Source organism: Salvia splendens, chromosome 12 (assembly GCF_004379255.2).
Source record: "Salvia splendens isolate huo1 chromosome 12, SspV2, whole genome shotgun sequence".
NCBI classification, from domain to species: domain Eukaryota; kingdom Viridiplantae; phylum Streptophyta; class Magnoliopsida; order Lamiales; family Lamiaceae; genus Salvia; species Salvia splendens.
The window spans coordinates 30234087-30246635 of record NC_056043.1 but is presented as its reverse complement, the minus strand read 5'-3'; the positions used below and the strand labels follow the sequence as shown (position 1 = coordinate 30246635).

The 12549-nt window shown below is 38.6% G+C and overlaps 2 protein-coding genes and 1 pseudogene across 4 annotated transcripts; 1 reads left to right on the top strand and 2 right to left on the bottom strand.

The window, feature by feature from the left end:
- The first annotated feature begins 285 nt into the window (after positions 1-285).
- On the top strand, positions 286-4306 carry LOC121759184 (filament-like plant protein 7). 2 transcript variants are annotated; one of them, XM_042154686.1, is made up of 6 exons: positions 286-573; positions 1067-1144; positions 1234-1381; positions 1480-3526; positions 3608-3653; positions 3745-4306. In XM_042154686.1, the coding sequence occupies exons 2-6, from the start codon at positions 1076-1078 to the stop codon at positions 4195-4197; spliced, it is 2763 nt and encodes a 920-aa protein (XP_042010620.1). In that variant the 5' UTR covers positions 286-573; positions 1067-1075; the 3' UTR covers positions 4198-4306. The 2 variants fall into 2 exon arrangements, with proteins under 2 accessions (XP_042010620.1, XP_042010619.1); XM_042154685.1 differs by having other exon boundaries at positions 1046-1144.
- Positions 4307-4358: 52 nt separating this feature from the next.
- Positions 4359-8203, bottom strand: LOC121759185 (annotated as a pseudogene).
- Positions 8204-10297: 2094 nt separating this feature from the next.
- On the bottom strand, positions 10298-11126 carry LOC121757164 (40S ribosomal protein S16-like). Of its 2 annotated transcripts, none has more exons than XM_042152673.1 (2): positions 11068-11126; positions 10298-10938 (listed from the first exon to the last, which is right to left on the bottom strand). In XM_042152673.1, exon 2 carries the CDS (start codon positions 10892-10894, stop codon positions 10454-10456), a length of 441 nt encoding a protein of 146 aa, XP_042008607.1. In that variant the 5' UTR covers positions 10895-10938; positions 11068-11126; the 3' UTR covers positions 10298-10453. The 2 variants fall into 2 exon arrangements, with proteins under 2 accessions (XP_042008607.1, XP_042008608.1); XM_042152674.1 differs by having other exon boundaries at positions 10298-10942; positions 11068-11088.
- Positions 11127-12549: the final 1423 nt, after the last annotated feature.

The following is a 12549-nucleotide window of genomic DNA, read 5'->3' as shown; positions in this document are numbered from 1 at the left end:
ATATAAACCAATCGCAAATAATCATTGCTATAAAAATTAAATGAAACTAGCTCACAATTTATGTGGATCCAAATCAATCTCACATCATGCTTAAAATAAGGTGCAATGTCTCATCACAAACCTCTCAGCACATTCCATCATGCATGTCTTTGTGTTTCAAACGCTTCTAATTTTCCATCAATGGAAATAGTCAAACAAAATTAATTACACATTTTTGCATTTGATGCACATTATTTCACCATGGTTCACTTTATGACTATTTTACAGCTCAGGTTTTTGTCGGTGGAGCTTTGTGGGCATTTATTTACACAAATTAAATCCAAGTATTCTCTCTTCTTGTTTCAGGTCATTGGTGTAGTATTATATAACTTCCAAAATTCCTCCACTTTATTTTCATCTACAAAAAATCAAGCCTTGCCGTGAAGCTGCATTTATTATTACATGCTTTAATTTCTTCACACACATATAGCATTTGTGTGTGTAATTGGTTGGCAGAAGGTTGTGAAGATGGTGAGTAGTGAGTAAAGTATGAATGCAGAAAAGTGGGATTAGGCATATGCAATTCTAATTCAAGTAAGTATTTGCAGCATCATTTTTTTGCAAGCTATCTAATTCTAAGTTTCTGACACAAATCTTATTTCCAAATTTTTGTCTGCATTTTTATAATTCACCTCTATTTACTGCCCATGTGTAGTGATTTTAGCCAGGCTCAATTTACTTTTCACATATTGCAAGCATGCACTATCTCTTTTAGTTTCTTGATTTGTCCTTCTCTGTAATAATTAGAGTCTGGACAATGAGTTGTCTCATTCATGTTCAAGTTGCTCTGTTGTTATAGATTTATTATTTTTAATTTTTATTTTTTCTAAAAGAGAAGTAATGTGGCTTTTCAGATGAATTTCTTGTGTCCCTGATGCAAAAGTTGTTAATTTTCTAGAAAATTTAGATTTTGTGTTTCTGTTAACTGTTTTTTGCAGAAAGGGACAGCTATGGCAGGATATATCATTTAGTAATATTTATTTATTTTTTTGGGTTTTTTTTTCAGAATTTCCATTCTTGATTATAGGGAATAGTAATGGATCAAAAAACTTGGCTGTGGAGGAGAAAGTCTTCAGAGAAGACTATTCTTGCAAGTTCAGATGAAGTATGTCACACTTTTTTTTTACTTATATACAGTTTTGTAGTGTTTTAATCAGTGCTAAATATTTTGTTCTACATGTATAATTTACTTAGGCACAATCTGTTTCGAGTGACAAAGAAGTAGATCTTCAGAATTCATTGAAATTGTTGAATGAGAAGTTGGCCTCTGCTGCTGAGGAGTGTTCAGCCAAAGATGAACTTGTGTTGAGCTTCAAAAGAGAGGCTGAACTTGCCGCAGCAGGTATATATATACATCGAGCAAGCGCGCTTGTTCGATGATCTTCGTTGTTTTTGATGTTTGAATAATGTGGTTTTGTTCTTGAATCCATCCCACTTCAGACAGGGAAAAGGCGGAGGAAGAGATAGGCCGTCTGAAGCAAGAGCTCGATGAGGCTCAGCAGCAGAGATCAGCTGAGAACGAGAGACTAGGCGACTTGAACTCGACGCTGAAGAATTGCATGGAGCAGCTGAATCTTGCCCGGCAAGAGCAGGAGCAAAGAATGCATGATGCTGTGATGCAGACATCTGAGGAGTTTGAGAAGTCGCACAAGAAGCTCGAGGAGAAGCTGTCCGAGACAAGAAAGCGGCTGGCAAGCCTGACTTCGGAGAATTCTTATCTCAGCAGGGCTCTGATTGTGAAAGAGAAATTTGTTGAGGATCTCAATAGTGTCAAGATTCAGACACAGGCTGAGTTGGAGGCTCTGATGGCAAGATTGGATGCTGTCGAAAAGGAAAATGCTTTTCTGAGGTATGAGTTCCGTAGCGTTGAGAAGGAGCTCGAGCTCAAGAACGAGGAGTTGGGGTATAGCCGTCGTTCTGCTGAAGCTTCCCACAAGCAGCATTTGGAGAATGTCAAGAAAATCAAGAAGTTGGAAATGGAATGCCAGAGATTGCGTGGCCTGACACGTAAACGCCTCCCTAGTCCGCCTATGTTGGCCCGGGATATCGAGGCTCAGGGGAGAAATCAGATGACTACTAGGAGAAAGGCCACGTGTGGGGGTTCGCCTATGCAAGACCGCGGTGATGTATACGGCCTTGACAACACGACCAAGCAGCTCGGGTTCTTGATTGATCAGGTGCAGGATTTGCAGAAAGAGAACACAATTTTCAAGGAGTTTTTGGCAAAGAAAGATGAGGAAATATCACAGCTTAGAAAACTCAAGGATTCGGAGTCTCGTGAGAAATCTGAACGTAAATTGCTGACGAATACTACTGAAGCGGATGAGATCAGTTCGAGTGCTCTTGCATTAGTTGCTGAATGTCAAATGATTGGAGCTTCTGAGATGAGCCTAATGGATGATTTTGTTGAGATGGAGAAACTTGCTATAGTTGCTGTCGATGGGTCGTTTGATGCTTCTGATGTGGACTCGAACGCCCTTTCTCTGGTGGTGCACGATAACTATAGTGAAACGGAACAAGAACTCAAGGCCAAAGACAAGAAACCTGATGATGATTGGCTACAGAATGTGACTAACATGATCTTGGAGCAACACAATGCTTCAAAAAGAAGCATTGATGAGCTCCTCGAAGACATCAGGCTTTCTTCACACAGCATTGGACATCCCGAGGCATCCCAACCGCTTCCCATCACTGGATACATTACATGGAAATCGCATCCTTCGTCTCCAAGCCCAACAGCGTTGATCCAAGAATCGAGCACTGAGTTTATTCAGCCAGAGATGAACAGATCCATCACAAAATTAATAGAGCTTGTTGGTAACTTGAAACCTTCAAAAGTAGACGAAGACTACGAAATTCATGCTTCCCGATGGAAAAAGAGTGATCTAACCGCAGTCTTGCAAGAATTCATCGATAGTAGCAATAAGCTACTAAATGGGAAGATCAATTTTGAGAAATTCACTGTGGATTTGGTTTACATTCTTGAATGGATCATTAACAGTTGTGTCTCATTTCACGACGATTCCACCGTGAAAGACGAATTCAGGAAGCACCTCAGTGGAGATGGGCCAGGAACGGCCTTGCAGCTCGAATCCGTGCAGAATCTCATGCTTGATATGGAGAAAATTAATTCAGCGTGCAAAGTAGAGATCAAAGGGTTGAAGAATGAGCTGAGTCTCATCAAATCGTCGGTTGATGTTAGTAGTCCGGTGCCAGGGAGGCAGGGCAACGACCAGTCACAACGAGGCATTGCAAGCCTGCAGAATGAGATGGAGACACTGAAGGAATCAAAGAGGGTGACTGAGGATCAGCTAGAGAATCTGAAGGTAGTGAACGAAGATCTCGAGACGCAGCTCACCTTTACCACAGCCAAACTACATGAACTTCTCCAGAGGCTATCCTCTGTAGAAGTTGAGCTTGATGATAAAAGCCACTGCTGTCAAGAACTAGAAGGAACCTGCCTCGAGCTTCAACTACAACTCGAAAGGTATCTATCTCGTGTTACGTTGAACGATCCCAACCTTCGACATAAGTTTGTAATTTGCTTTGTGGTTTTTGTCATCTACAGCATTGCAAACAATCCGTATGCAGAGGAAGGAAGACAGCTGCAAACTGTAAATTTCTTGAATTCTAACCTTTTTGAGGTGGCAAAAACAGATCAAATTCAGCAATGATTTCTGAAAAAATGAGTTTTGAAAATGGCAGGGGATGGAGATTACTGCAGCAGCATCTGCAAAGCTAGCAGAATGTGAAGAAACCATAGTGAAACTAGGGAAGCAGCTGAAGGCCTTAGACATGAGCGACGGGACAAAGCAAAAGCTGAAGCAGCGGTCGTCTCTGCGCGATCAGATGATGCGTGAGCACAACAGAGAGGCCAGCAACGAGGAGTCCCCCAAGACAAAACAGATCATAAGCACGACAGTGGAGAACGTGGCGTCTTCTTGCAACTACAACGCTATCACTTTCCCAGACGGCCAAATTGCAACACCAACAACTTATCTTGGGACTAAGAACGAAGAAAGAAATGTGAAGTCCGGAGCTATAGTCATAGCCCCGAGCAAGAGGAAAGGAGGCGGAGGAATCAGCTTTCTGAGAAAGCTGCTCGTTCGGATGAAGAAAGGTAGCACCAAGAACACCTCCATTTACGTTGGTAAATAAACCAAATCGCAATATTTTCTCCATAATTCCGTACATGTAAAAAATGTAGAGTTTCTTCAAGGATGCTATATAAATTACTCTGAGTTTATCAAGATTTATGGCAGAAACATATAGCATCTCATTTCACAAAATACTTCAAAAGTTAAATAAATGAAAAATCTTGTCCTTCAAGATTTGAGGGCGGCCTCTGCAGCGGCCTTGAGTTCGAGCAGGGCATCCTGGAAGCAGTTGGCGAGAACTCGGGGGTCAGGGATGACATCCTTGGCCACCAAGATTTGCATGTCCGCGATCCCTGCATAACTCATCATATGCATCGTGATCGCCTGCATGCAGACGTAACGACAAAAAAAAATCAGCTATAAATCGAAACTTGTACTTAAAAGAAACACAGCATTACATGAGGCAGGCTGCTGGAAGTGGGGCGGATGTACTTGACCAGGTTCCCCGCCAGCGTGATCTCCTCCTGAGGCCCCACGACGTTCGAAACAGTGAACGTGGTGTTGCAAAGAAGCCGGTACTTGAGCATGCTAGCCAACTACAACAATTCATGGAATTAGTACATGCATTCATTCATTTTGATGTTCTTTTCTTAAGAAATGCAGTGATAAAATGAAAACTCATATATTGTACAAACTCCAAACTATGATCTGAACCGTTAAAAAATATCAACAGATAACAAAATAGTAGCAACAGAAAATGTCAACACAACATCAACCGTTGACACTATGTTGACATTTTCTATTGCTACTATTTTGTCATTTGTTGACATTTTCTAAGGGTCCAGATCATAGTTTGGAGTTTGTACAATATTTAGAGTTTGCATTTGATCACGTCCCTTTTAAGAAAATAGAAAAAAGTGGTAACTAACGTACCTTTGGACCCAAGAGATAAATGATGGAGTCCATGAATTTGTAAGAGAAGGGGGCCTCCAAAGACAGTTTTTTCTTGTCGATCATAGCTTTCGATCTCTTGACGAACTCCAGAGGATCCGACTCGCTTCCGTGGTAATAAACGGGCAACAGAATCACGCCGAACTTGTTGCCCCACTGGCTACCGGGATCACCGGTCATCAGCTGGGAGAGTTCCTACAACAAAACAAAACTAGGATTTTGTAATGTACCCCAAAATTATCAATTTTCAATTAGGATTTACTTTACCTGTAATCCAGTGTGGGGTCTGAGATTGACCATGGCAATGCCTGTGATTTGAATACCATTCCTCAGAGCTAGAGAGGAATGCACAAGACAAAAAAGGTTTAGTAATCATTGATGTTATGTTATGTAAAAGGAATAAATGAAGTTACCTTTAGATTCTCTCATGTCAAGGTATCTACAGAGCCCACTTGAGATGATTCCAAAGAGTACATCATTGATGGTCTGCAAATTCAAAAGCTTTTATTATTCCATACCTCCACATTTCATGTCATTTTCTTCCTTTAAAAGCATTTATTACCAATTTATGTCAGGTTACCTATTGTATATATAGATGGTATACACATCATTCTTAATACAAAAATGCAGAACTAAACATACAAAGGTAATTTTTAAGTCATCATAAGCTTATTTTTACGTCATTATAGTAACGGTGACATAAAATGATCTTAATATGACCTCAAACCCGAATTTTATAATATGACCTAAAACTACTTTATAATGACCCTCCGTATTTTTATTTAATTATTAAACATTAGATTGTCAAATTTCATTGTCAGGATTTGGTCTGAATTTTGTATTGAAATCAATTTTTGTATGGAACATAATGTTTAAATAAATTTAAAATTTATTACCAATTCAATAACAGCGACGCTTACGAAAAAGTAGTCTAGTAGTACTATATAAAAAAATTTGCTAAGCTAGTAAACTGTAAGCTACACCTACTTTGGACTTTAGAGTATAAATTAATGCTCTACCAGCCAATTCTAACTTATCATAAATGCAATGTCATGTAAATTTGACATGCGTATCACTCTTTAGTCACTTTCAATTTTTTATACTCTTTTTTTTCATGGTTTAATTTGCAATTGTTGTTTAGGATTGATCACACACAATTAGGAATTGAAATAAGACAATCCCTTAGGAATATAAAGATGGACATATTGTGCATCTGAATGTACATGAGCCTAAGTTTAGTTTCATAATGCAATATGAGTAGAACATGAATACTCATTTACTAAAATATAATGAGATATTTTGTTATAGACATTGCCAAAATAGAAAAATGAGACTTTTTGAATAAAGGATTTTTATTATGACTGACTATGAAACTTACCATATGGAAAAGTCCTCCCCCCCCCCCCCCCCAAATATTTTGAATACGTAGTTACCATAAATATATACTCATCTCATCTTAAAAATGTATCAATTCTCTTTTTAAAAAAAAGAATTCCAATTCTAAAACGTTAATAAATTTATTTGAAAACCTATAATGGAGAGACTTCCCCTAGCTACTATATAAAATTACCAGTATTTTGAATAAAGTTCGAACATCATAAACATTAACGACAAGATAATTCAATGCACTTGCCAAAAAAAGTATGTGTGCATAAAGAGTGCAAAGTTTTAACTACAATCTACATCACCATATCTATTGCATGCATTGTGAAAATTTAACACAATTTTCCAATTTTAGCAATTAGGTCATATTTCCTGAAAAGTCTCCATCCAAATTAGACCACATATAGTTTATACCCCCAATTTACTACTGTGTCAGACCAGATTAGCGACGTATCATCTAAACTAAGATTAATAAACACTTCCATTTCTTCCTTATGTAGAAATCCACATATTATCTTATACCTATCCATTATTCTTATTTTAAACTACAATAAAACTCAAAATTTTGTGATTGTTTACTAAACTATGTTAAAAAATGTATGAACCAAATATTCAAAAAATATGTATACTACTACTTCCGTCCCATAGAAATAGATATTTTTGAGCTGACACAAATTTTTAATGCTCAATTAGTAAGTATTTGAGTATTTTTTTTAGAAAATGGGGCCACTAGAAAAAATTACTCCATCCGTCCTAAGATAAGCGATTCATATATTTTTTAGGATGTCCCACTATAAGTGAGTCATTTTCCTTTTCAGCAAAAAAAATCATATCTCTTACTTTATTTTTCATCTACTTTATTCTTTCTTAGAAAGAGCGTAAATGAGATAATTTGGACTCACCGAGTCAACCACGGCTCGCTTCACGATCTTCATATCCGCAAGGCGGAACCTGGCCGTGGCGAGGCACCGTGGCCAGAGCTCCACCCCGGATCCGCCATTGAGAACAGTCCTCCGATCGCTCAGCCACGCCACCCGCAACACAAACTCCACCACATAAAAAAAAGTAAACCAAAGCACCTTCACGAACTCCCAAACCCCCCACCTCCACCGCGTCCGCTGCAGACGCGGCAGAGGCTCCGCTCCCGCCCACTGTTGGCAGCCGCGCCGGGTCGTCGGCGCGGCGGCAGTGCGTGAGGAGCAGCGACAGGAGCGAGACGCCGTCGCCGAGCGCGTGGTGGACGCGGAAGACGACGGCGTTGTGCGCCGCCAGCACGTGTATCTCCCAGAGCGGCTTGTCGGCGGCGAGAGGCGACGAGGAGGCGAGGCCGGCGACGTAGGCGCTGACGGCCTCGTCGTCGTCGGCGCCGGCGAGGCGGGCGCGGAGGACGACGAGGTGGCGGTCTACGTCCACGGCGGTGCGGCGCCAGTGCTCGCGGCCGCGGCGGTCGCGGAGCATGAGGCTGCAGAAGCGAGGGTGCTTGAGCATCAAAGAGTTGGAGATTTCGGATTTGAGGGAGTCGAGGGCGATGGGGTTCTCGCCGACGACGATGCAGTTGATGACTTCGTCTGAGCTCGGCTGCATGAAGAGACGCCCGGTCGGGGACAGCGGCTCGTCGGGCGTCTCCGTCATCGATTTTTTTTCCCTTTTGTATGGTAGTTTTTGAGAGGGATTTTATCTTTGTGTGTTTAGTTTTCTCTATGATTCAAGAGTATCTACTCTTTTTTTATGCAGGGGAGTTGGTGGAATTTAATGGCTTCAACCATTTCTTTCATAGTATGGTATCCAACGTTAGGGTTTCTTTTTAGTTTTAGGGTCAAAATTTTGTGTGGTGGTCTTGTGTGATTCTGGGGACCCCACACATGTAATCATTAACACAATTTAGAGAAGAGTACAAATTAATATCTTTACTCAAACCTGTGGCTTTTAAATATTCAATTTTCAAATTATTTAGTTTATTTTTTTTGTTTCATATAGAACCAAAGCTTTAAAAGATGCTTAATTAGAAAAGGATAAATAGTCATCTAAATCACTGCACCAAGTTTTGTCAAAATTTGGTCTATCCCGCGAAGTTTGAAATCCGCTAATTAAATCACGAACTTTTAATTTTTCTAGTTTATCCCATGAGTCGAATTTTAGGTGGAATCATTGTTGACATGGATTGAGATTTAAATCACAAAAATGATGCGTGTATAATCCCAAAGTATAGTCACAAGGAGCTTGATCTTATAGTTGGATTAAGATTTCAAGATGAATTTCAATGTAGAGATGCAAAGATTTCACTTAAATTCAACTCATGGGATAAACTAGAAAAATTGAACTTCATGATTTAATTAATGGATTTTAAACTTTATAGGATAGACCAGATTTTGACCAAATGATTATTTAAATGGCTATTTACCCAATAGAAAATGACCATGAGTACCTGAGCTACTCTTATTGTAATCTGTAGTCGTAAGTAACTAATGCATATCTTTTGAAGGAATTTCAAGAACTTTAACAGCTTCAGTTATGTTTGAATTTCAACTATCATTTAGAAAACTAAATTGTGTAGTCCACGTGATTTCTAAGCAAACTTCAAACCATCAACTATTATGAATTTATAAAGGTAATTTAATGAATTTGTAGAGTTTGTTTTAATTGTCCCGCCAAACTCGGCCAAATTAATGGATCTATTTTGTTAATGGATCTATTTTCAGGGGTGTGATACATTTACACTTTGCAACACACGCACGGACCATTTTCAATCCAAGATGAATTTTAGCAATACATTTACACTTCGTGTTTTTACATGTCGTGTCTATAGATAAATACGGACACAAAAAGGGTACATGTTAATTGGAAGTGAAAATGAAAATCCAAATATAGTGAGTGACCGACTCCGGCACCAAATAGTTAGGTTACCATATTTTCACGTGGAAATTTGAAGATATATGTGTGTAAGAACATGCGGTAATAAATTATCACATGTTGTTATGGTTGGGCAGCAACTAGCTAGTTACAACTTTATGAGATAACCACCACCACCAAATATTTGATGCACTCTAATGTATGTTGCCTTAACAACAGTACCCACCCTTGTTTAGCTCCACATTATTAGAATTAACCGATCTCTAAATTAATTGGCAGTACATATATAGACAAGTAAACACGTATTTATTTATTTTTAAGTAGGACACATTATTAAGTAATGATTCTTCATTAATCTGATGACTTCAAGTCCTGAGCGAGCTAAAGAGGCTTTACCCGCTAAGAGACGCTTATCGAACGGACTGCGCCTTCGTTGGCACAATGTGGAATGAGATTCATCGACCATGCTGGACCATATGAACATTTCCCTAGTTAACAAATTAAAAACAAATAGCTAAACCCACGCACACACTCATTCCAACCTCACTAAAAATTTCTCCTTGAAATCAAATCCATAGAGAAGTGAAGTAGGAACAAATATGTAAATTTCAAATCCTCCAATGTGAAGATATATCAGAGAAACTGTAAGTGTAAGAGTGAGGTGAGGGGATGAAGATCTTGACAACATATAGATTACATATATAGACAAATGGCAGGGAAGTTGAGATTAACAGTTAAACAATCAATCTGGGAAAGCAAATTCAGATTCTATAGAGCCAAGCCGTAGATAAACCACCAAAAGTACCTAAACAAAACATATAAGAGGGTCTTCTTCAGCTACGCATATTGGTGTATACGTTTAAACAACAACAATTCCATCTAATCATCAAATGGAAGAAACGGAAAATTAAGATGTCCAACAAAGGCACACAACACAATTAGCCAAGGCAAGGAGAAATTTGAAGTGACAATAACAATAATGCAAAACAAAACATATATTGAAAATTTGAAATGCTGCGAAAATGCAAGCAATATTCACTAACATGTCTCAAAATTCTGTGATACGGCTCAATTTAGTCCAGTAACATACTGTAGAAAGTATTCAAAAAAGGGCAACAATCACTAGCAGCATTTTAACGATACGATTTCTGGAACCTGGCGCGGGCACCACGACCACCAAACTTCTTAGGCTCGCAGCGCCTGGGATCGGCGACGAGCAGCGTCCTGTCGTACCCGCCAAGGATGTCCTTGATCTCCTTCTTCGACTGCTCATCCACGTACTTCTGGTAGAACGCCACGAGCGCCTTGGCAATGGACTGCCGGATTGCGTAGATCTGCGAGGTGTGACCGCCGCCTTTGACGCGGATGCGCATGTCCACTCCGGCGAAGCGGTGGCGGCCGAGCAGGAGGATCGGCTCGAACGCCTTGTATCGGAGGATCTCCGGCTCCACTAGCTCGATCGGCTTGCCATTGATTTTGATCAGACCGCGGCCGCGCTTGCAATGGGTGACCGCTACTGCGGTCTTCTTCCTGCCGAAGCACTGCACGGACTCGGTTGCGGTTGGAGTAGCCATGACTCTCTCTCTCTCTCTCTCTCTCTCTCTCTCTCTCTCTCTCTCTCTCTCTCTCTCTCTCTCTCTCTCTCCTCTCTCTCTCTCTCTCTCTCTCTCTCTCTCTCTCTCTCTCTCTCTCTCTCTCTCTCTCTCTCTCTCTCTCTCTCTCTCTCTCTCTCTCTCTCTCTCTCTGTGCTTCTGTTACTCTGTTCGGCTGCCGCTAGTACCCTAATGGCGGAAAGAGATGAGAGAGGAGTAGCCGAAGAAGAAATTTGGGGAAAGGGAGGAAATTAGGTTAATATTTGGGCTGGGCTGTTTTGGTAATTGGGCCCGATAGGGTGGCTCCTTTTAATAATAAGTGTACATACTAAATTACTAATTATATTATCATTAACAGAGACAACTTTCATACGGAGTATTTGTCTATCTACGATTAATTGATACTCTATAGACCCCCAATAATTGTCCACTTTGGTTCCGACATGGGGTTTAAAAAATTTAAATGAAAGTGGGTTGAAAAAGTTAAGGGAATAGGGGTCTCACTTTCATATATTAGTTTTATAATAAAATGTGAGTGGGATGAGTTAGTGGAATGTGAGGTCTACTTATCATTTAGAGTGAACTACAAAAACAGTCCTTGGACTATGCGTTTATCTCGCCATTAGTCCCTGGACTCTCAAAATATCCCCAGACAATCCTGGACTAAGCGTTTATCTTGAAAGTGGTCATTTTTCACTGTTTCAGGACGAAAATACCCTTTTAGGGGGTTTGGGCAATTTGGTCTTTGCACACTTTTAACATTTTAAATATGATATTATTTCAGTGATGTACTAAATCTCATATTATTTCCAAATTATCATTCTTCTTCCCTTTTACTATCCTTCACTTTGTTTCTTTATTTCAATATTAGATTTAATTTTATAAAATTAAATTTTAAATTTCGATTTTTAAATATCAATAAATTTTTATTAATTATTAAAATTACTATTAAATAACAAATTAATAGTTTTAATCAATATTTGATAGTGTCTAATATTTGATCAATAAGGTTCGACGACGCCTTAGTTTTAATCAATATTAAATAGTTTTAATCATAAATAGATCATATAACACGATTTGTTCTGAAATAAATATGCATCTAATGTAAGACTAATATAATTTTCGTTTAATAATTTGAAAACAATCAAAATTAACTGGAAAATTTCATCAAAAATTCTCCTATATCAAATTTTTAGTAGTATCAAATTTTTAGTCAACTTCATAATATTTAATCACAAGCAATTATAACAACCGAATGAAGGCTAAATAGAATAGCTCTTATTTTTCCATCATGATTAATCTGTACTTCTTCAATTCAGCTTAATATTATATTAAATAACAAAAATTAATAGTTTTAATTAATATTTATAGTGTCCATGAATTAATAGTTTTAATAAAAAAATTTATTGATATTTAAAAATTAAAATTTAAAATTTAATTTTATAAAACTAAATCTAATATTGAAATAAAGAAACAAAGTGAAGATGGCAAAAGGGAAGAAGATTGAAAATTTAGAAATAATATCAGATTTAGTACATCACTGAAATAATATCAGATTTAAAATGTTAAAAGTGTATAAAGACCAAATTGCCCAAACCCCCCCTCCCCAAAAGGGTATTTTCATCCCGAAACAGTGA